Source organism: Telopea speciosissima, chromosome 6 (assembly GCF_018873765.1).
Source record: "Telopea speciosissima isolate NSW1024214 ecotype Mountain lineage chromosome 6, Tspe_v1, whole genome shotgun sequence".
NCBI classification, from domain to species: Eukaryota; Viridiplantae; Streptophyta; class Magnoliopsida; order Proteales; family Proteaceae; genus Telopea; species Telopea speciosissima.
This window is the reverse complement of record NC_057921.1, coordinates 35,870,489-35,894,374: the sequence shown is the minus strand read 5'-3', so window position 1 is coordinate 35,894,374 and position 23,886 is coordinate 35,870,489. Positions and strand designations below refer to the sequence as shown.

At 40.2% G+C, this 23,886-nt stretch overlaps 1 protein-coding gene and 1 long non-coding RNA gene across 2 annotated transcripts; one reads left to right on the top strand and one right to left on the bottom strand.

Moving 5' to 3' along the window:
• On the bottom strand, positions 1-21,489 carry LOC122666305. The gene is made up of 3 exons (XR_006333525.1): positions 21,362-21,489; positions 5,475-5,479; positions 1-11 (listed from the first exon to the last, which is right to left on the bottom strand). It is a non-coding gene; the product is annotated as an uncharacterized LOC122666305 (long non-coding RNA).
• LOC122666304 (phosphate transporter PHO1 homolog 1) lies at positions 9,569-15,594 on the top strand. Its single transcript, XM_043862498.1, has 14 exons — positions 9,569-9,897; positions 9,990-10,293; positions 10,478-10,889; positions 11,026-11,074; positions 11,172-11,243; positions 11,612-11,741; positions 12,275-12,395; positions 12,495-12,744; positions 13,239-13,343; positions 13,627-13,671; positions 13,787-13,939; positions 14,048-14,326; positions 14,950-15,086; positions 15,221-15,594. The coding sequence occupies exons 1-14, from the start codon at positions 9,685-9,687 to the stop codon at positions 15,309-15,311; spliced, it is 2,361 nt and encodes a 786-aa protein (XP_043718433.1). The 5' UTR covers positions 9,569-9,684; the 3' UTR covers positions 15,312-15,594.
• Positions 21,490-23,886: the final 2,397 nt, after the last annotated feature.

Here is a 23,886-nt window from a genome sequence, read left to right as displayed (position 1 = left end):
CCAAATTATCTCTAGAAACTATAGTTATAAGTTGGCAAATCTTGACATTATGGTTAAGAAAAATTGTCTCTCTACACCCCCCCCCAATTGAAGTAGATAACACTAAATTACACCCCTATTTCAATTATCAAGTTAAATTTCTATTTTAAATCCTATCTAAAGCAAAAACTCATCAGATTTTCTATGATGGTCTCTCTACTCCCGCCCCCCAATTAATGCTCGATAGAACTAAGGTATAAGTCTCTGAATATATATTGAGAACTATTATTGTTGTCACCGAAAAGCTACCTAGTGACGTGTGCGACCTGCAAGGGGAGAAAAGGACAAAGAAGAAACCCGAAGCAGACTCTGAGGGGGGACTCTCTGATGCCAAAGTCAGCCTGGCTCACAGATAAGTTGATCAAAGAGGTACGGAGAAAGCAGTAAGTAGAAAGTAGTTAGAATACCGTACAGGGGTCCCCTCTTCCCTTTTATACCTGGTACAGTTATCGAGGCAGTTGGGAGTCTTCCTTCCCTCCATTGTCTGACGTGTGGCGGAGTGGAGTTGGTTATTCCCCTTCATGTGGGGGGATGTTCCCTAGTGGGGAACAAAATCTTCTCTTATGCGTTGTTGGTTTTAACTGCTCTTTGAGTCATGCCCTAAATCGATTGCTTACCCCCCAAGGCAAGCTTCGTGACACGTGTCACGTTGTCCTTCTAGTGGGTTACTTGATAAGATCCTGCCACGTTTCGACCGCTTGTTGGTTGGCTATTTTTGGGCGTATCAGATGCTCCACACTCCCTTAAACACCGAATGTGTGTAAGGGAGTAGTTTTTTCTTTTGTCAACTCTGTCGTCTAAGTGGCCCGTCGGGTTCTACCCATCATGTTCTACCCGTCGGGTTCTGCCTGTCAGGTTCTGCTCGTCGGATTCTGCTTGTCAGGCTCTGCCCATCAAGTTCAAGTTCTGCCTGTCAGGTTCTGTTCGTCAGCATCTGCCGGTCAGGTTCTGCCCGGCAGGTTCTGCCCGTCTACGGCATTGGGCATGGTTGGGCAGGCTTGCTCGACATGTTCTGGCCGTCCGCGGAGTTGGGCGTGGCCAGGCAGACCTGCTCAGCGCGTTCTGGCAGTTTGCAGCCCTGGTGGTCGGGCAGACCTGCCCGATGCATTCTGGTCGTCTGCGGCACTGGGCATGGTCGGGCAGACCTGCTTGGCACGTTTTGGAAGTCTGCAAGGCTGGGCATAGCCGAGCAGACCTGCTCGACACGTTCTAGTTGTCCGCAAGGTTGGGCGTGTCCAAACCGGCAAGCTTTGTCTCGAGCTGACGTGGTGTGGCACCTCGTTGTTTGCATCGCTTGGCTTCATTAATGCGATGAATTTAAAAGTTTAATTAGGGAAGTTAACACTAATTAGGAATGTGAAGAGGTGCAATGTCGACCCTGCTTGGGATGTCCAATCAGTGTGACTTAATGCAGATGGGGTGCCATCTCGGCTCGTTTACCGCAGCTTAATGCCAGATGGGGTGTCACCTTGACCCGTTCACCACAGATTCATGCCGGATGGGGTGTCACCTCGGCCTGTTTACCTCAGCTTGACGCCAGATGGGATGCCACCTCAGCTCGTTTACCTTGGCTTAATGCTAGATGGGGTGAGTCCTATGGGGTGTCACCTCGACCCGTTCACCTTGGATTGATACCGGATGGAGTGAGTCGGATGGGGTGTCACCTCAGCTTGATGCCAGATGAGGTGAGCCGCATGGGGTGTCACCTCAGCCCGTTCACCTCGACTTAATGCCGAATGGGGTGAGCCAGATGGGGTGCCACCTCAGCTTGATGTTGGATGTGGTGCCACCTCAGCTTAATGCCGGATGGGGTGAGCCTGATTGGGTGCTACATTGGCTCATTCACCTCAGCTTGATGTCGAATGGGCTGAGAGGGATGGGGTACTACATCGGCTCATTCACCTTAGCTTAATGCCAAATGGGGCGAGATGGATGGGGTGCCACCTTGGCTTGGTGCCTAGAGGTTTCACTGTGGTGTCACCTCAGCTTATTCACCTCGGCTTAGTGCCTGGAGGTTTCGCCATGGTGTTACCTCGGCTTGGATGCCTTAGGGATTTGGCCGTGGTGTCACCTCAGCTTGGTGCCTTGAGGTTTCGCCGTGGTGTCACCTTATCTCATTCACCTAGCTTATATAATGAGTAACGTTTGAACATCAACTTGTCGAACTAAACCAGTTTCATTAAATTTGAATTTGAAAGTACAAATTGAACACCTATGATTGAACGAAACTAAATGACTATTGGTAATACTTAAGTTCTTCGTGTTTCTTTGTAGGTGTACCTCCTTGCCCCCCAGAGTTTTCAGATGGTCAATATCTTGGTGGGCCATTCTGGTAACTCTATCAAGTCCTTCCCAATTGGGCTTGCTTTGGTTCCTCAAGTTTGAGACTTCTGACCTGAGGATGAGCTTTTGATAGCTGCGGGTCTATCTTAGATTATTGCTATTACCCTTGTTGGTGTGTCTTCTCCGGCTTGATTGTTTGGTTGTTCTTCCTTGGGCGACCTAGGATCTCTCTCTTTTCATTGGCCACGACGATCTTGAGGGGCCCTATTGTCTGTGTTGGTTCTGTCTCTCCGATTATCAATATAACTGCCAAGGTAGTGGATGAGGCTCTCAATTTCTCCCTTGAGATGTTCACACTCATCTATGTTGTGGCCGTTGTCATTGTGAAACCTACAGAACTTATCCGAGTTTCGCCTTTCGGGATGCCTACCCATCTGCGGCGGCCACTTGACGAACTTCTTGTTCTCGATCTGCATTAGGATGTCGAACTTTTAGTGGGTGAGCGGTGTATATTGCTCAAACTGTTTTAGAGGGCTCTTAGATCATCGCCTCTTCCACCCTTTATTGTGAAATTCATTCCCCTCTCTCTTATGTCTTTTCTTCTCAAATCGTCCTTCCTGGTTCTCCATTTTGGCCTCCAGGGATTCCAGAGCATTCATATACTCTTCGCAATGCTCTTGTAGCTTGGCGAGGTTGCCGAGTTGCTTCTTGCAGAGCTCCTAGTTGAGATCTTTATCACCGATCCCGGACAGAAGGGCGGTGAATTCGACCGCAGGGTCTAAGTCTTCAACCTCTAGTTTCACCTGGTTGAATCTAGTAAGGTATGACCTAAGAGACCCAGTCCTCTGCTTCACCTAAGGGTCTAAGTCTTCAACCTCTATTTTCTTATAGCGAAGGTTGTACCCTGAGTAAGGCAACCAGGACGTGGTTCACCGGTATTTTCTTGATCGACTTAGGTTCCAAACGGTTGAACCACGTCCTGGTTGCCTTACTCAGGGTCATAGGGAAGGCCCCACACATGATGGGGTCCGAAGCTCCACAAAGGGCCATGAAGGAGTTGAATCCCTCCAGGTTCTACACCAGATCCGTTGTCCCATCGTAGTTTTCCAACGTTGGCATCTTTAACTCCTTGGGAAATCGAATATTCATGATCTCGTCTGTAAGCGCCATCGTGCCAGAGAAAATAGGTTTCTCATCGTCATCTTGCCTAAGCAAGATCTTGTTAAATTGTTCTTGTAGTTCCATCATCTGCTTACCAAGGTCATCCTCGGTGGTAGCTTTGCCGCAGGGGTCGACGGGAGTCGACTTCGAATGTACTTCCTGGTTTTCGTTGTCCTGCTTCTGGCGTTTGCGCCCTCACCGATGATGAGGGTCTTGCTCTGAATTGCCTGACCCCGAGCTACTATGTTTACTGGCGTCATCTCGTGTTATAGGCGGTGGGATGAGGCCAAGATTTTGTTTTTGAACATTAATTGGGGATGCCTGCTGGAGTGCCTAGGCGATTTTTTGAAGTTCTTTCTGGAGGGCCAGGAATTGCCCTTGAGTAACAGGGGCCTGAAGGTCGAGCTGATTCTGCTATTGTCCAGCCCAACCTTGATCTCTACCTAGTCGCGCAAAGGCGCGACTCTGTGATCCTTTAGCCGGATTGGAGCCGCGTGGCATTGGTGAGCGGGTGCGCTGGACACTTGGTTTCGAGTGCGGGGTGTGTTGGCTTTGCTCAGCCAAGTCCTTTCCGTGGGTGGATTTTCCTTTGTTCCTCGTTTTCACCATTGTGTTCAGTTCATCTTACTCTCTCTTAGGGCCCCACGATGGGCGCCAATATGTTGTCTCCGAAAAGCCTCCTGGTGACGTGTGCGACCTGCAAGGGGAGAAAAGGACAAAGAATAGACCTGGAGCAGACTCCGAGGGGGGACTCTCCGATGCCAAAGTCAGTCTGGTGCACAGATAAGTTGATCAGAGGGGTACGGAGAGAGCAATAAGTAGAAGGTAATCAGAATACCCTCTTCCCTTTTATACTTGACACGATTATCGAGGCGGTTAGGAGTCTTCCTTCCCTCCATTGTCTGACGCGTGGCAGAATGGAGTTGGTTATTCCCCTTAATGAGGGGGGGGATGTTCCCTAGTGGGGAACAGAATCTTCTCTTATGCGCTATTGGTTTTAACTGCTCTTTGAGTCATGCTCTGAATTGGTTGGTTGCCCCCAAGGCAAGCTTCGTGACATGGGCTCGTGACATGTGTCACGTTGCCCTTCTAGTAGGTTACTTGATAAGATCCTGCCATGTGTCGGCCGCTTGTTGGTTGGCTATTTTTGGGCGTATCAATTATCATTGGGAAAAAAGATTGTCACGCTGCCAGAGTGTAATTTTCTTCTCACGTGGATTTTTTTTTATATTATTTCTCTGTTCTATTTTGAATATGTGGGCTCCATTTGAACGATACCTTTTTCAAAACAGCCATTGGTATGGCGTGCAGATTCTTTCCCACACTGGCAGCATGGGAAACCCTCTCCCATTATCATTAATATACATGGACGTATTTAGGAACATATTCTAAGATACTTCCACACTATATATGGGCAGATGTATAGTTGCACATCTGGATCTAGACTCATTTATTAGGGTATCAACTAGTTATCTGCACAAGGAGAAGGTATAGAATTTAAGTTATAAGCTGTAACCACTTCTCTGCAATAGGTAGGGCCTTAGCCTTTAAGGTAAAGCTCCTCTTCTGATTGTCTAATTACTTTTAAGATCTTTCCTGCAAAATTTATATATTCCTTTCCTGTTCCTAAATGAAAAAGAATAGGCCAAGATCAAAGAAACTGAAACCTTATCCTATATCACAGTGTAACTTGAGAAAGAAACTTTGTATCAGGCATATACATGTTATGGATGGATTATACTTTCTAGGGCTTTTCATTGTTCTTCATTTATTTTCCTTAAGAAGGAAGGAACATACCAAGAATGTTACATGATCTAAACATATGTCTATAGATGATAGAGAGTGAACCTAGTGACTCATTTCAAAACCTTCCTTAACAAGCAACTAACATTATGATGATTATTAATGTTAAATGATAAACTCTATATGAATATTAAAGCGCGACATATCGTACAAATTCGATCGGGAGATCCCCCCCCCTCCACCCCTACCCTCTCTTCATTCACTAGCTAGAGATTTGGGTGGTTCTGATTTGTTCCTTCAATGAAGCAGTAATCTTGAGAGCATCAGAATTCCATATTGTTGTTCCGAAAACCACGGAATGGTTACACTTGAAAGATGCAAAGTTAGGGCATATACTTGGGATTAATCTAAGGTGGCTAAGATCTAATGTAGTAGTAGTACTAAATGGCACAAAGAAAATATGCAAAATTTGTGGAAACCCTTATCAAATTATACATGTTCTAAGACCAAATTGAGTCAAGATAGGCTAGACAGAGAAGTGAGGGAATGGATTTGGATTCATTTTAAAGTAAGAAGAGAACATGGATTTTTTTCTTCACTAAAGTGGGATATTCGTCCTTGATAAGTGCATATGGCAACAAATTAAGGCATTTCAATGGAATCAAAATCCAGCATCTTATGCTCAGAATCATCATCTTTTCCTTATCATATAATCTAATTATATAATGGTTCTAATTATAATTTCTATATAGACACAAGGCATCTATTTTTTTATTGCAAATCAACCAAATGACACTAATTCTAATCTTTTTGTATAAATTAACTCCACTAACCATCTAAATGCATGCATGTATATGTATGATTAATTAATTAATTGGATGTTTTAGGAATAAGGGTTTAGAATTTAGATCACTAATTAGTCTAAAATGATTAATATAAGAATTAATTAATTAATTCCTCCCATTAAGCTAAGCTAGTAGAGCATATATAAAAGGATAATGTAATCAATGAATGAATATATTTATGTCTTAAGAAAACACCAAGAAGGGGAAGAAGAGAAGACAGGAGAAAGAGAGGTGCGTGGCCAAGGGTATGCGCACCCAAAAATGCCATCCGAGTCACACCATCAATTATAGAGCTCGTGATTGGTTTAGTGGAATTAAAGAGAACTCTTAGATTCCTATGCTCCTATTCTCCCTAATATCTGAAATTCCACGTGGAAAAAGATGTTTCCCAAAAGTAATATGTGAAGAAATAAAGGGAACAAAGTAAACAAAAAAGGAGAAAAATAGTATCATCAGTTAGATTAATTTAGGACTTGTCCTTTGTGAATAAGCTTAATCACAATATTAAAGTTTTTACATGGATGGTATTAAAAAAAAAAAATCCTATGAGATTTGCATGAGGATTTTTAGAATTGCTTAATTAGGATGTAATAGATTTCATCAGATGCATTCTCGTGATTATTAATGAATTAAACACGTTTCGTTGAGTACATGTACATAATGTTTCTTTCCAACCCTCTTAATAAGAAAACATAAGAACGACGAAAAGATTAAAGGAAAATGGTATCGAATTTTAAAAATTTGAATCACTTCAAGAATAACTATGAAATTAGATGATTGATATATATACTTCTGATCAATCGCATTCGTTTTGTGGTACATTTGTTTTGTTTCGTACTTTTATATGTCGGAGAACTTATTTTATGACGTATCTAGAATTTGTTTCATGGTACATTTGTTTTGTTTCACACTTTTATAGGTTGGAGAACTTATTTTGTGACGTATTTAGAATTTTACATGTAATCACCATATGTCACATGCAACCGAGAATGTGAGATTGAACAAAGAAAAATGGCATGATCGATCAAGATCATCATCTTGAACTTAAAAATATCAAAGTGATAGTTATAATAGATGTTTTATGATACCATATTATAATTGAATAGTAATTAAATATTTAAGATAAGAGAATATATATATTTATATAAAAGAGACGAGAAATAATGAAGAAAACAAACAAATCCACATATAAAATCTTAGCTTGTGCATGTGTGTTTGAGTCAGCCTCCTTAGGTCACATTGTCAATTTTCCGCAATGATAATGTTGATGTCTCAATTCATGACTTTGGAGAAAAGTAAGGGGAAAGAGAGAGAAGGGGGGGGGGGGGCATGTAAAGATAAGGGGGACACAACAATTGCTAAGGATTTTTTGAATTTATTTGAGGAGTTGAGTTTGTATTTAGGGTTTTCATTTTCACAAGTTGGCGGGAAGGTGGTGGTGGGTGGACTTGGAACAAAAGAATAATCGAACATGAAACTTTCCAACAGCTGCTACTAGCAAAATTATGATTCATTTATTATTAATTTCAATTTCTTATTATCTTATCTTCTTCATATGGAGATGATAATAAGAAAAATAAAAAAGAGATGTTTTTGTTCTCTATTCTCTTCAAATGTGGCCAATAGTACTTGCATATCCAAAGATCCAAAAAGAAGATTATGAAGAAAATTGTACAATAAGATGGAAGGATGGAAGGAGACAGTGTAATTTAAAAAAAAAAATTTATGTTCTCTCAAAGCCCACTAATTAGTGATTTTCGCGAATATCTTTCAATTTTCGTAATCTATAAGATTCATTCAACGTACAATCAAAATGATTTTTCATAAATTGCAATTATTTAAAAATTAGTGTACCTAACTACAGAATATATGCATCTAGAAAAGGTATGAGGAGCTTATTTTTATTCATTCTTCTTCAAATGTGATGAATTGTTTTTTAATATAAACCCTAAGAAGATATCTGTAAATTTTTTTCTTTTGTTCAGTATTGTTCAAATTTTGCCAACAGTTTTCACATATCCGAAGAAGGTTATGAGTAAAATTGTCCTATAAGCCAATGGGAGCCATTTTAATTAAAAATTTATGTTCTTTTGCTCAATACCCACGGATGATTTTCTCGAATATCTTAAATTTCCCGTAGTTTATAAGAATCATTCAGTACGTAGTACAATTGAAATGAGTCCTCATAAATCATAATAATTTGAAAAAAAATTTTTTACCTAACCACAGAATATATTCATATAGAAAGTATGAGGAGCTTCTTTTATGATACCAGGAATTTTGTTGCAGGACAATCTCTCCACCTTCCAACTCCTCCCACTAATTTATACTTTATGGTTCCCTAAGTTATTTTTTAGCATCTGTTATGTAATTAAATTTCTGTTTAAGGGGAAGGAAAAGAAGGATAGAGAGTAATTAATATCTCAAACAAATACATCCATGGAAGAAAACATTTTAAGACTCCCCCCCCACCCCCCCCACCCTTTAGCATAAGCCATTAAGCCCTAAGGTTAATTAAGAAGCTAACTTAGTGGGGAAACAATTTAATTGATTGCTTTTTGCTGTTTTCAAATTAGTGGAGAATTTGGTCTAATAAGTAATAGGGATAAGGGGAAAAGGTTTTGTACAACGTCAATTCAAAAATGAAATTGCACATCCCCCTCATATATCACTGTTCACGTGAGGGGGTGATATGTCATTAACGCCCCAACCTCTTTTGTCCGATTCCTAATAAGACTATGTTTGAAAATCAAAAAAAGAAAAGTAAAAACATAAAAGACAAAAATTATGATGACATAATGATTGATTTATGTGTCTATCTCTATCTTCAAATTCAAATTTTTGAATTTTTTCTTTTCTTGACTTCCAAACATAGTCAAGGGGTTCCTTTATTTGCCCAAAACTGCACTCAAGCAGTGTAGGGAACCCTCTCCCAGAATAGGGAAAAGTTTGTATGATATATTGTGTAAGAACTAGCCAATCAATATAAACTCTACGCTCTGATAGTAAACCCATATGAAGGGGGGGGCTTCAAAACTTTAAATGACAAGAATACCCCTCCACAATAACTAAGAACTCCAATACTCTTGTTGGTGTTCTTAGTAACAGCTAGGAATTGTAATGTTGGAGTTCTTAGTAGCAGCTAGCAAATTGTAATATAAGTTGACAGTTATTACAATAAGACCAAAAAAATGCAAGGAATCCCAATTTTTATTTGCTTTTGTTTTTTTAATTTGGATATGGACCCACATGAATAGCCTTTTTTAGCTTTTCTCTTTTATTTTTTTTTCAATATATGTTGATGACAACATGTTGGCCGGCGGCAATTGAGTTCCCTTTTACCGGCGAACCTTGCAACCGTACCATCCATGTGGGTGGGAGTATAATATAAGTGCAAAGGATATTTTTCAGTATGTGCTGTCAAGCATCAGTACAAGCTAACATCAATCACTTTCCTTTTCATCACCCATAAATAATCTGATCATGGCCTTCATTTGAAACACCTCTCCATATATCACAACAACACTGCACACTCCATCTACCTAGAACCCTTCTCTGCAAATCTCCCTCTCTCTCTCTTAAAGTTTTTTTTTTTTTAAAAAAAATAGCAAAGATGAAGTTTTCTAAGCAATTTGAAGGTCAGCTTGTTCCTGAATGGAAAGAAGCTTTTGTTGATTATTGGCAACTCAAAAAAGATCTCAAGAAAATCCATCTTCTTACCAATGACAACAACCCATCTACCAAACCCAAAAAGAGCTCATTATGTCAAACTCTTTGCAAGTTTTCCTTATGTTGCCATCAACATAGAGACCATGAAGTGATTCAAGTACATACTTAATTACTGTCCCCTCTTTCTCTTATTTTTTGTTTCAATTTGCATCTATGTTGAATGTGATTTTATGTTTATATGACTACTAGGTTCATAAGAAACTGTCCTCTTCATCTAGTAAGGGAGACATGTACGAAACCGAATTGTTGGAGCAATTCGCCACTGATACAGATGCTGCGAAAGAATTCTTTGCACAATTGGACCTTCAGCTTAACAAAGTGAATCAATTTTACAAGGCAAAAGAGAAAGAGTTCATAGAAAGAGGAGAGTCATTGAATAAGCAGATGGACATTCTCATTGAACTCAAAACTGCACTTAGACAACAGAAAGGGAAAGGTTCTTCTTCTCAGGATTCAAAGGAGGATCCCTCAATCTCTTGCACAATCTCTTGTGGTACATTTTTTAAAACTTTCTCTTGTCATACAAAAGTTCTTCTTAAGATATATCATTATGTGTGTTCTGTTCACACGTGTGCATGTACACATTTATAGTTAAATAAGGGTCATATATATTGTTTAATAGTAATAATTAATACTTTACTAAATCTCTTCTTTAATTTGTTTTTCCTTGGTTGAAGATGAAGAGTGTGTTAAGGACACAACAGAACAAGAACAAGAACAGCTTCAAGACAGCTCCATAGCTGAGTTTGAAAGGAATGACTCACAATTATCAGACTCCTCAAGATCAGAAGAGATAGGGAAATCCAACAAGATGAGAAAAGAGGATGGGAAGATGAGGTCCCTTTCAGGAAAAGTGATCAATTGTCAAGGAAAGAATGTGAGAATTAACATCCCCTTAACGACGCCATCTCGTACTCTCTCTGCAATCACTTACCTGGTTTGGGAAGATTTGGTTAACCAGTCCAAGAAATGCAGCCCAGAAGGAAATAAACTGCAAATCAACAAATCAAAGTTGCATCACGCGGAGAAGATGATTAGGGGAGCTTTCACTGAGCTCTATAAAGGATTAGGTTATCTCAAAACTTACAGGTATACATGATGAAACAACTTTTGTTTTCTTCAACTTTTCTTTGTTTTAATGGCCATTAAGAAGAAGAAGAAAAAACAAAAAAAGGTCACAACAAAGGACTAATTCTGTATATGATTGTGGTGTATGATGCTGCAGGCACTTGAACATGCTTGCTTTTGTCAAGATATTGAAGAAATTTGACAAAGTAAGGCACTGTTAATTGCTCATCAGTTACAATCATAGAAAGTTGAAATTTTGGTTTATAAAGTGTGAAAGTAATATCTTTACTTTTTTACTTTCAGGTTACTGGGAAACAAGTCCTACCAATTTATCTGAAAGTAGTTGAGAGCTCCTATTTCAATAGCACAGACAAGGTAATTAAACTTGATCAAAAACTACTTTGTGAAAATTTTTCTTCTTGCATAGCATTCATAAGCAACTAATGATCAAACTGGGCCATATGGGCATGAACACCTGAGTCTAAACTTCATGATTGGAAAGTGTTCTGATGACAAAGAACATCAAATCATATGATCTTTAATGTAATGGGAAACTTAGATGGGACATGTTGCACCCCGCGTTCCGACAGCGTCCAATCCATTAATTGGATGGTCATAGATTTATAGATATCTAATTTAGATACGCTTGTCTCACACAATATTTACTTTTGAGCCAAAAAAAAAGGTAATTAAAATTGAATTAACCATTAGAAATTTTTAATTAAACTAACTGATTATTACAGGTGGTCAAGCTAGCTGATGAGGTTGAGGAGCTGTTTGTTAAACATTTCGCTGAAGATGACAAACGAAAAGCAATGAAGTACCTAAAACCGCATCAACGAAAAGAATCACATGCTGTGACCTTCTTCATTGGTGATTATCTTTTATCCTAATAACTTTGCTAATAAAAATAAGAATGCTTCAAAGAAAGCCTCAACTTTCCATTCTTAAGTTTTTTTGATAAAGTTGTACTAGTAATTTATAAAGCATGATATTACATGGAATATCAACAAGTCAGAATTTTTAAGATCCTTTTTGTTCTCTATTCCATTTTAGTGGAGAGCTAAGTTTCACTTTTGCTGCAACAAAGTTATGGCAAATATGCTAATAGGTGCCCACAATGCCTTGCTTAAAGAGGCCAATAGGTGTGCCACAATGCTGTTGCTTAAAACTGCTTTACCAGATCAACATTTTTTGGTGGGTTATAAAGCAGTGGGACCATATCAGTCCAATACCATTTTTAAGGCTCAAAAAACATTCTTGATGGACTGAACCTCAAAGCCCAGAAATAAGTGTTTGGGCTTTGCTCCAATTTATGGTAATTATAATCTAAATGATAACTAGATAATAATCTGTAATTAAATGTTAATATGCATTTCTAATTGAAAACTCTTATACCTTATTAGGGCTCTTCACTGGATGTTTAATGGTGCTATTTGCGGGTTATGTCATCATGGCACATATTACAGGGATGTACAAGCAGCAACCAAACACAGTGTACATGGAAACTGTTTACCCTGTGCTTAGGTAAGTACCCTGAAAACATTTTCTTGTTATTCTTTGTCCTATGGGTGTTATGTTACTGTTGTTATATACTATTAATGCTTCTTCATTACTTGTTTGCAGTATGTTCAGCCTACTGTTTCTACATTTCTTTCTTTATGGTTGCAACATTTTCATGTGGAGAAAAGCTCGTATAAACCATAGTTTCATCTTTGAACTGGCTCCCACCAAAGAACTCAAGTACAGAGAAGTATTCTTGATTTGTACCACATGTATGACTGCAGTAGTGGGAGTACTGTTTATACATTTGTCCCTTGTTGCAAAAGGGCATTCGTCGACTCATGTTCAAGCAATCCCCGGCCTTCTCTTGCTGGTAATTCTTTGGTTTTTTAGAATCTTATTGATATATGATGAACTGTGATGAAACTTTCTTTCCTAAAGTCTGTGAGGACCAAGTCTGAATTTCAAAAGTAAGAAAACTGTAAAGCATGGGTCATCTACCAGTGTGTAATACAAGACATTGTAGAGGTTGTAATTAATCATATCAGGCCTATTAGGGAAATCAATATTGACTTCAAAAAAAATCCACAAATTGGATATCTCTGATCATCCATCCTAGCAGTGGGAGGCATGAAACAAATAATTACACTTCAAAAGGGTTGGTTTATTGAGTGTATGGTACATATTGATTTTCTCTGTTCAAAGAAAGTTGCCATTGATAGGGCAAATTTACAGAGTATACAGTTTCTTGCTTTCATCAATCATAAGAAAGAACACACCTTTCTATTGCTTACATTTTCTATGTACATAAAAGGGTAATGAAAATAAAATAAAAACATTGAATTCAATTCTCTTCTGTGTGTACAGATCTTCTTACTGTTGCTGGTGTGCCCTTTCAACATTTTCTACCGCTCAAGCCGCTGCCGATTCATCCGAGTGATAAGGAACATCATTTTGTCACCTCTTTACAAGGTAAGATCTGAAGGCCAGGAATATAAAAAGAAGATTAGTTGCAGAGTTCATTAACAGACACTAGGAGTTTTATGTTTGCACCTGTCATGATATTACCTTGATTTGATGATGGTGAAAGTGAGACATCCTACAAAATTATTAATGTATTGTCAAGTCCTAATACTTCAAATGACCATCAACATCCATGATAAGATTGTTTTTAAAAGAACACTGTGTGAGATTCTGAGCTGAATTTACATTGCTGTGTCTCTTAACCAATTGATTCATTTTGTTTCCCCCACAGGTTGTCATGCTGGACTTCTTCATGGCAGATCAACTCTGTAGTCAGGTAGGTTTTGACATATTTAAGGTCCATTACCATCTATTTTCTAAAATGATCATTCAGTTCAACTAATAAAATGATTTGTTCACTTATACTAACAATCAGATATATGATTTCATAGGTGCCGATGCTTAGAAGCCTGGAGTATGTGACATGTTACTACATAACTGGAAGCTATAAAACTCAAGATTATGGGTTTTGCAACAGGAACAAGCATTACAGAGATCTGGCTTATGCTGTTTCATTTCTGCCTTACTACTGGAGGGCAATGCAGGTAAATCATTTCAAATACATCCAGGATTGTACCTTCAATGACTGAAAACTCATACGCAAGTGTTGAAACCAATTTTTTGTATAAATTTGCTTTTGATTGGGAATGCAGTGTGCTCGAAGATGGTTTGATGAAGGACAGAGCAGTCACCTTGTGAATCTGGGCAAATATGTTTCAGCCATGTTGGCTGCAGGGGCCAAAGTGGCTTATGAGAAAGAGAAAAGCATTGGATGGCTATGTCTAGTTGTGGTGATGTCAAGTGCTGCAACTGTATATCAATTGTATTGGGACTTTGTAAAGGATTGGGGTTTGCTCCAGTTTCACTCCAACAACCCTTGGCTAAGGAATGAACTAATGCTTCGAAGAAAGTTCATATACTACTTCTCCATGGTATATTTCTCTCCATTCACACAAATTCACCTCCTCTATAACCTTAATTATTTTAACTAATAACATGGTTCCCTTAAGCCTATTGCGTTCGAATTGTTGAGGGTTTTGAACATACATCTTTGCTACTATTTATGAATTACTAAAACATTTCCCTTACCCATCTTCACAACTCATGAGTATCTATCTTTCTCTGAGCCTACTCAAAGCCTTATTTTTAAGGGGAAGATATCAACCAATTCGATTTCTAGGCACAACTGCAACCCATTTATGTTAATTTGCAGGCAAGACATCACGGATCAATAATAACCCAATATGGACAAAAAAAGAAGAAGCAGAGTTATGGAATGACCCTGTCTGAAAGACCAACTAGCCTTTCAGACAAACTAACCTCCTCAAGATGGTCAGTTAGATTTCGATTAAATTTTTCGAAATTTAAAGAGTGTAATTCTTCTCAGATGTGAAATTTTCATTTGCAATCAAGGCTATTGCAATGGTGAGATCACAAAGGGTCATGGATCAATAACAGGATTATACATATAAGTAATTTACAGAATTAAAAGGTGTTTTAAGTTTCTTAATTTTTAATTTATCCAATTAAACAGCTACAATTTTATGTCTTGCAGGGTCTTAACTTTGTGCTTAGGCTTGCTTGGTTACAAACTGTTGTCCACGCACCCATTTGGGGTTTGGATTACAGAATAACTGGGCTGTTTTTAGCAGCCCTCGAAGTGATCCGGCGAGGGCAATGGAATTTCTACAGGTATTAAAATCTGGGATTACAAATTAGACATTTACTGTTAAACTTCAAAAAAAAAAAAAATTTTAAATTGAACATCAGTTACTCTTACCTTTCGTACTTGATCTCATGAACAAAATTTGATTGATTCAAACAAGGTTGGAGAATGAGCATTTGAATAATGCCGGCAAGTTCAGGGCTGTCAAGACGGTGCCACTTCCTTTCGATGAAGTAGATGAAGAAGATTAGCAAGATTCGTCAATGGTGATGGTGGGGAGGTTTTCTTTCTCGGCACTCTTGACAGACAAGCCACCATGGATGGGGAGATTCGATACATACGCATAAGGTCGAACGGAAGAGAATTTTAAGACCATTTGGGTCAGTCAGTGTACAAGTTTCTGTAACAAAAGTCCCAACTTGTGCACAATCGATGTTGTTAACAGCATCTTTTGGAAAAATTATTCATACATTTTGTATACAAACAAAATTTCCCTCAACAAATTTATGAAAAGGGATAAAGCATTACTGCGTTTATACCTTGCTAACGCTTCTCTGCAACTTTTTTTTTTTTTTGTTTTTTTGGGCCATGGCAAATTCTGCTTCCTTACTAGTCGGTCATAGTCTACAGATCCTCTATTGCCGAGCTGCCAGGCAGAACCGTGCTGTCCAGAACATGATGTTGCATGTAATGTCCGCCTTACCCCTGCCTGGACAGCATGGTCCTGCCAAGCAGCTCGGCAGTAGAGGATCCAAATTAGAGTAATATATCATATAAATGAAATAATTACTACTCCCCGATAGTATGAAGTGTTTGAAATGTTTTCAAATTCATGATTGTTTTTTCTTTCAATTTTCTAAAAAGTTATGGTCAAATAGAACAATAATCCCTCACTCATCATTGCAATGGTAAAGTTGCGCTATTGCAACCATTAGGTTGCGGTATAAAAATCGAATTGATCTAGTAGTTAAGATGATATGGTACATGTTTGCTAAATTTGGGCCCATTAGACACTACCATGCAGTGAAAAGTTGCTTCAATTGGACTTCTTTCTGAGAGCACTTCGGTTGGAAACCTTTCTTAAAATAAAGAATCTGTTAATCTGATGGTAACTACCAAGAACTCAATGTGGGATTAACCTCCTCTCCAGGGAGTCCAGCGCCCAAGGAGTGCCCAGGGGCATCAATCTGTTGGGTTGTACCGCACACATGTCGATAGCAGACTGGGCACATGCCGGGATGTGTACGGCACAGCCCAACCCTTGGATGCCCCCTGGCAGTCCCTAGACGCATCTGAATTGCAATTGGTTTGACTTTAAAGGATATCTTTGTAGACATGCATTGAGTGTTCTTAACTATAATGATGTGCGGGAGGTTCCATTCCAAGTACATTTTGCCTTGCTAGAGAAAGGATTTCAAGCGTAGATATGTTGCTAGTAAAAGCCAAGTTGTCGATGCTAAAAACCCTGTCAAGTGGTATGTCAAAGGATGTATTTGTACATCCTTTTGTAGCCTTTCCTCTTATTCGTTTTGGTCTATTTTCTAGTCTTTATGGTCAAATGTTTCAGTAAAATCAGAATTGGCGTTTGATGTATTTATTTTGACAATATAAGGGCAACAGGTTTGAAGATTCCAACCCAAATGTTTATTTCGACAATATAAGGAAAACAAGCATGATGATTCCAATCCAGACTCTTAGGGATAACATCCATTATCATGTGCAATTCTCTCCCGTCTTTTTAATCCTACTTGCATCCATTGCTTGATGGAAGGAGAGCTTGGTTGACATCCCCAGCTCAGAGAAGAACTGTACCAGAGAAAGTAGGAGCCATAGTTGTCAAGGCGGCAAGGCGACCCAAGGTAGTGAAAGGGTGCCTAAGCGCTTAGGCAACAAAGTGCTCAAGTGTTATTTTTTATTTTCTCTCTTTTCTAACATTATTTAGTATGCTATAATATATACCTTATATCATCAAAAATCAACATTAAACCACATTAAGTCATCAAAAATCAATATTATGCTACATCAAGTCATAAAAAATAAACATAGAACTAAAAAAATCAGAACTAAAGAAGCAAGTTTTGCAAGGCTTGAAACAATCAAAACCTACATTTTGTTTATGTTATTCTTGGAATTGGTCATTGTCTTGATATACCTAGTCTCACATTTGGTTTATATTGTTCTTAGAAAATATGATCTTATCTATAAGTAATTAAACTACTTTTGATTTAAAGAAATGTTCTTGTTCTCTAAGAAGTTTCACTGAGCAAATACTTTAATTTTTACATGAGTCTTTTTGTATTAGGTAGAGCACAAAACCAGCTTTCTAACAAATCCAAGATTTCTTAAATCTAATTCATATTGAAGAAGTTATGTTCTGGTCAAGCCTTATTTTGTGTGCGTGAATGTTATCAAAATCACTCTGAATTAAAATATTTTTTTAGATATCAAAAAAATTTCGATCAAACCTTATTTTGTGTTTGTGAATGCTATCAAAATCGCTCTGATAAAAAAAAAAATTTGGATATTAAAAAAAAAAGAAAAATTTCACGAACACCCCCTATAAGTTTAATATATATCACAGACACTTCAAAAACTATCAAAATATCAACCTTCTCCCTGATGTTAAGCACAGTTAGCACCCAAAGTTGAAATGTCCATTTTAACCCCAATAGTTATTTAAATAAAAACAACCTTCTTCCATCTTCTTCCCGGTGGAGAACTGCGGCATTACGATCTTGGGCGACCATCACCTGTGCCAACTCCAGCTTCGATGACAATCAACTGTGGCAACTGCATCTCCGACGACCATCACCTGCGCCAACTAATCACCATCCACCTGCAGAAAGTGAAACAAAGAAAATATAAGTGTGTGAGTGTGAGGCAGAGGCTGTGAGAACAGAGAAACACTAGCTCTGATAAATGAGTAGCTTTTGATTCTCTCTCTCTCATCGCTCCCTGACCTTCTCTACTTCCAAGTCTTCTCCCAGGCCTAAAAAATGGGGACTAAAAAGTGAGAAATAAATGCAGCCAAGGGATTGGAAGGAACAGGTAAGTAACTTAGGAGATCAGAGGTCTTCAAGGGTCAGCAACAGGTAAGTAATTTCGGAGATAAGAGGTCGATCTTCAAGGGTCAGCCAGAATGGTGGATTGATCCCCAAAAGATGGGCAGCAACAGGCAAGTAACTTAGGAGATCAGAGGTCTTCAAGGGTCAGCCAGAAAACAGTATCGCAGGGGCTGGGATGGCTCTTCAAATCTTCAACCAGAACAACAGCAACTTGAATCTTCAGTAGGGGTTTCAATGGATGAAACCAGTAGCTTCCATGGAGTTCGGATGGCTTCAAATGTACTCAGAAAAATAGATCAGAAAATGGGGAGGCAAAGGTGAACGGTTGCAGAAGAAGATGAATGGAAGGTGGGAAAATCCACAAATGCCTCACAACACCATAGTTTTGCCTGCACTCTGCCCTTAATTAGAAAGATCGTTAGTTTGCTAACTCTTTCTTTTAGTCATAAACATCTTAACTGAGTGTAATTAATTGGAACAGATCTAATTAATTAGTTGAAACATCAATATACATAGCGAGCTTGCAAAAACCAGAACCTAAAACATAGATTGGACCCAAGTCCCCTGATACCACTTATTAATCTACACAAATTAAACCAATAATAGATTCAATTTTATGAACTCAGGAAAGAAAGAAGAGAGAAAGTGATCGGATAAAGCTATATAAGCTAGCTTGGGTGATATGATCAAGAGGAGTACTGCGTCTCTTGATAGTTCCTTTAATCTGTATCAGCATGTTCATACCGAAAACGTTCTTGAACACAAGTGATGTAGCTTGAAGCCCTCATGTCAACATTTTCATCACCTCCGCTGCCGCCGCCGTAAAGGCTGTTCATGCGGCCATTAAAGGAGTCACGAACACTTTCTGGGTTAGTAAATGATGACTTCTGCTTCGGTGCAGGAAGGTGGGAAAATGGAGAAACAAAAAACGGAAGTGTTGCGTCAAGAAATCGTCGAGAGGTCATGTGAGTGCCGTCACCTGCAAGTGGACCAAGGGGTCAACAGAGAGAACCGGTGTGGTTCCGGCCTAGGGCTCTCCGATGCCAAAGTTAGATCTCTTGAGCAAACAGATGAATAGTGATTATTCAATATGAGTTTTGATGTCCCCCAATGGGGTTGTGTACCTTGCCTTTTATAGTAGTGTATGACGGTGTGGAGAGTCCCAGTTTGATGGCGATTGTGCCGTTGAGTGGATAGAGGCCCTGGGTAACGGGGCTCTATCCTGACTGGCCATCTCCCCGCGGGAGGGAGTGTCCTGGTGGTATCAAGATCCTTGGTGGATAGATACTCGTGTGTGGTGATAACGTCATTGGTGCTTGAATCCGTCTGGGTGACGTGACCTCTAAGCGGTGGCCCAGAGTCCTGATGGTGACATAAGTCTGTAGTGACACGATTGGGTCATAGATGAGCGGCCTCTTGTCCGTGTACATCACATCTGCGTCCTCGATGCCGCGCCTGGGTGCAGGCCGCGCCTGGGTGAGGCCGCGCCTAGGTGAGAGGCCAGGCCTGGGTGAGGCCCACGCCTGGGTGAGGCCGCGCCTAGGTGAGAGGTCGCACCTGGGTGTGAGGCCACGCCTGGGTGAGGCCGCGCCTGGGTGAGGCCGACGCCTGGGTGCAGGCCGCTCCCGGGTGGGACCCCCGGTTGGTTCTCCTTGGTTCTGGAGCGGGTCGCTGACTGGTTCGGTGAATCTTGGATGTATCAGGAAGAAAAAGAAAAGGAAGAAGAAGATGAATACGAGCTAGTGAGAAAATGGTGTCGATTGCAGAAGCCCCCTTCCCTATTCTTGCTTCTTCTGCCTTCGGACCATGGAAGACGATGGAGAGAGAATGGTGTTTATATTTGGGGTTTTAACCTTAGGGTATTATGCGAAGTTCACCCTGTGGTAAGCCGGTAAGCGTAATTTTTCCATTTAAAAAGAGTTAACAATCACTTAATTACACAGATCTAACGGAGTGGACTAAGTAGAAATAAAGTGATAAAGTAAAGGGTGTCTATGATATTTTGATCATTTTTGGTATGTCGTTTGTCCATTTCGACTAACTTATAGGGGGTGTCCATGAAAATTTCCCTAAAAAAATTGAATGTCTTAGCGCTCTTTTGGTTTTTAACAATGTTTTTACCATATTAAGATTTTTGAAATTTTTAGATTTGAGAAAAACTGCAGTATTAAAAATTTGAGAATTTCACATCGTCAAAAATCCAGTTTTTGTTATTGAATTAGGGGGTTGACTTTTTATCCTTTTATCCTTTTATTTTTTAACTATTTTATTATATTCAAATAGGGGAATATTTATTTATGAATACTATCAAAAAATTTACTTAAATGATATTTAGCATAAATAAAGGCCCAACTAAGTTCGATACTACTAAGGCGTACCATACCACTGCTGTCAAACCCTGCTCCTGACTGGCTGGAATTTTGATTGAAGGACAGGAACCCCTGACCAGGCAACCAGGAACACTGTGGAGCATCACTCCAGTGACTTGGATCAATGAGGAAACTCTGTGCATGTCCTCTTATATACCTGTCAAAAGGGGGAAATTTACACATACCACCCCTGAGGTTTGATGAAAGGATATTGTTACCCCGCAATTTTGGAAAATTCTACGTACCCCCCTGAGGTTTGCAAACGGTAACAAATAAGCCCATTCCGTCAGTTCATGACTAACAGTGTTAAAAACATAGGATGAAATGACAAAATTGCCCTTGTAGGATAAAAAATTAACACTTGCAACTCATCTTCCCCAATCATCGTCTTCCTCAAATCGATTGGGGAAGATGAGTTGCAGGTTTTATGCAGAAACCAATTCCAATCTCTTCCCTTCTCCTCAAAATCGAATTTTATGGAAATCTTGCAGTCTCCATTAATTCTAGGGCAATATAAATATCGATTTTAACTATGGACATACTCTGTTCAAAGTCCTTTCAAATTCTGCCATTTTCGTATCTTCAATAACTGGGTTATAATTGCACAGGTCCTGAAAGAAGAATCAAAGAGGAAGCCCAAGCCATTGCCACTAAAGAAACCATGGATTTGCAAAATAGCTTCGCAATGCCCTTGTAAAATCGCTTCTTCTACGATTTGTAAGATCTTTAGGAGGAGAACTGGAAAATAGTCGTTTCTTCTACGATGTCGGAGAATTCTGAGAGTCTAATTAAATTGAAAATGTTAGGTTAGAATGGCTGGGTCTCATGGCGCCATCGTCGCCCAGCGGACCTCGATTGGTACATTACGGGCGATGAAGGTGGATAAGCCACCAGAAGAGCTCTACAACGTGAGAGTAGAGAGAGAAGTATCAAAGGAGCGGCTACAGGAGCTTGGTGTCCACAGGTGGTCGATATGGAAGACAGGAAAATGCAAATTTCCATGGGACTGGCACGTAGACCAACTTGTCTACATCGAATTTTTGTTGGTTTTGTCTATGGTTTTATCAGAGTAGCAGCTTATCAGTTACTGTAGATACCTTTAGGCTGCTTCGTTTATGGTCATAAAATTGATGTTTCTTTTATTGCTTCTATTTTGGAAATGAGCTGGATTGGGTTTTGACAAAAAAATAGGGTTGGAATGTTAGGTACTTGACCAATACGCCAAAAGCTCCGAAGCTGATGGAACACGTTAAATCAAGCCCTTTAACCTATCCCATACTAGGCTGGCCCAATCTAGTGTCCATACACTATAGTGGGCCCCATTAGGCACATAACAGACCACCACGCTTCCGCAGCCGTCGTCCTCGATGGCTCTCACTCTAGGTAGCTTTCACTCTGGTGGTAGGTAGCCCTTTCCAAGCGGCTTCACTCTGCTCTAAGGTTTTTTCCTGGCGGCAGGTAGCCCTTTCTTGATGGCTTTCACTCTACTCCAGGTAGCCCTTCTCCTAGGTAGCCATTTTCGTGACTCGAACCCTTGACCTGGTGCCCAGCTCTGATACCAAATGTTAGGTACTTGACTAATACGCCAAAAGCTCCGAAGCTGATGGAACGCGTTAAATCAAGCCATTTAACCTATCCCATACTAGGCTGGCCCAATCTAGTGCCCATACATTATAGTGGACCCTATTAAGCACATAACAAACCACCACTTTCTGATGGAACGCGTTACATCAAGCCCTTTAACCTATCCCATACTAGGCTGGCCCAATCTAGTGCCCATACACTATAGTGGGCCCCATTAGGCACATAACATACCACCACGCTTCCGCAGCCATCGTCCTCGGCGGCTCTCACTCTAGGTAGCTTTCACTCTGGTGGTAGGTAGCCCTTTCCAAGCGGCTTCACTCTGCTCCAAGGTTTTTGCCTGGCGGCAGGTAGCCCTTTCTTGACGGCTTTCACTCTACTCCAGGTAGCCCTTCTCCTAGGTAGCCATTTCCGTGACTCGAACCCTTGACTTGGTGCCCAGCTTTGATACCAAATGTTAGGTACTTGACCAATACACCAAAAGCTCCGAAGCTGATGGAACACATTAAATCAAGCCCTTTAACCTATCCCATACTAGGCTGGCCCAATCTAGTACCCATACACTATAGTGGGCCCCATTAGGCAAAAACCTTGGAGCAGAGTGAAGCCACTTGGAAAGGGCTACCTACCGCCAGAGTGAAAGCTACCTAGAGTGAGAGCCGCCGAGGACGACGACTGCGAAAGTATGGTGGTCTGTTATGTGCCTAATGGGGTCCACTATAGTGTATGGGCACTAGATTGGGCCAGCCTAGTATGGGATAGGTTAAAGGGTTTGATTTAACGCGTTCCATCAGCTTCGGAGCTTTTGGCGTATTGGTCAAGTACCTAACATGGAATCATCTGATTTGATTTGTGCTCATGAGAACGAACAGAGAGTATCAACTTTGTGTTCTTAAAAAGCAATCAAAACTTAGAAGTTGGAAAGCTTGAGAGAGCGATAGATAGAGGGCATGATACCTGCAACTCATCTTCCCCAAATCGTTTGGGGAAGATGAGTTGCAGGTGTTTTTTTTTGTCCTGCAAGGGCAATTTTGTCATTTCATCCTATGTTTATAACACTGTTAGTCATGAATTGATGGAATGGGCTTATTTGTTACCGTTTGCAAACCTCAGGGGGGTACGCAGAATTTTCCAAACCTGGGGGGTAAAAATATCCTTTCATCAAACCTCAGGGGTGGTATGTGTAAATTTCCCGTCAGAAGGTGGATAGCAGACCCCTGCAGTTGCATGGCCTGGACTCCAGGTAATCTCTCTCCTCCCCATAACTGTGGGACCTACCTCTGAAAAAGTGTGTAAAAACCTATAAATGGCATGTGGGGACAATGCCCTAGCCAAGGGTCAAACCCTTATGCAAGCCCCACTGAGATTCAACTTACTAAAATCTCTGGGCGATGGCACTGGGTGATCCAGACAAGGCCCAGAGACGTCCCCCACTGGGTAAAACAACATATTTTATTGGATTTAAATTGTGGGGACCACCCATAATGGACATAGGCACCCTCCATAGATAGAGGGGAGTCTGAGGGACCACCTCATACCCTTGGTTCACTGTGGACCCCACCAGTGTGCCCAGAATCACTAAAAACCAATTTAAAAACTCTTTCTCAAAAGGGGCCTTAGCAGCCAAACAGACCCTAGTGGGGGCTGGGCCTATAAATAGGTGAACCATGGGCTCATTTAGAGCTCGTACTACTGCCCATTTCGTGTGAAAGAAAAGGACAGAAAGAACAGAGAAAAGAGAGGGAAAGAGAGAAAGAAGGAAGGGAAGAAGGAAGGATTGGGTGGTAGCCTTGCATCTAAGCTTGGGA

Excerpts from the sequence above, each read along its gene's own strand:
- LOC122666304 (XM_043862498.1), top strand. The coding sequence starts at position 9,685 with ATGAAGTTTTCTAAGCAATTTGAAGGTCAGCTTGTTCCTGAATGGAAA. Across the intron at positions 12,396-12,494 it reads ACTGTTTACCCTGTGCTTAG|TATGTTCAGCCTACTGTTTC; the intron begins GTAAGTACCCTG and ends ACTTGTTTGCAG. Across the intron at positions 12,745-13,238 it reads TCCCCGGCCTTCTCTTGCTG|ATCTTCTTACTGTTGCTGGT; the intron begins GTAATTCTTTGG and ends CTGTGTGTACAG.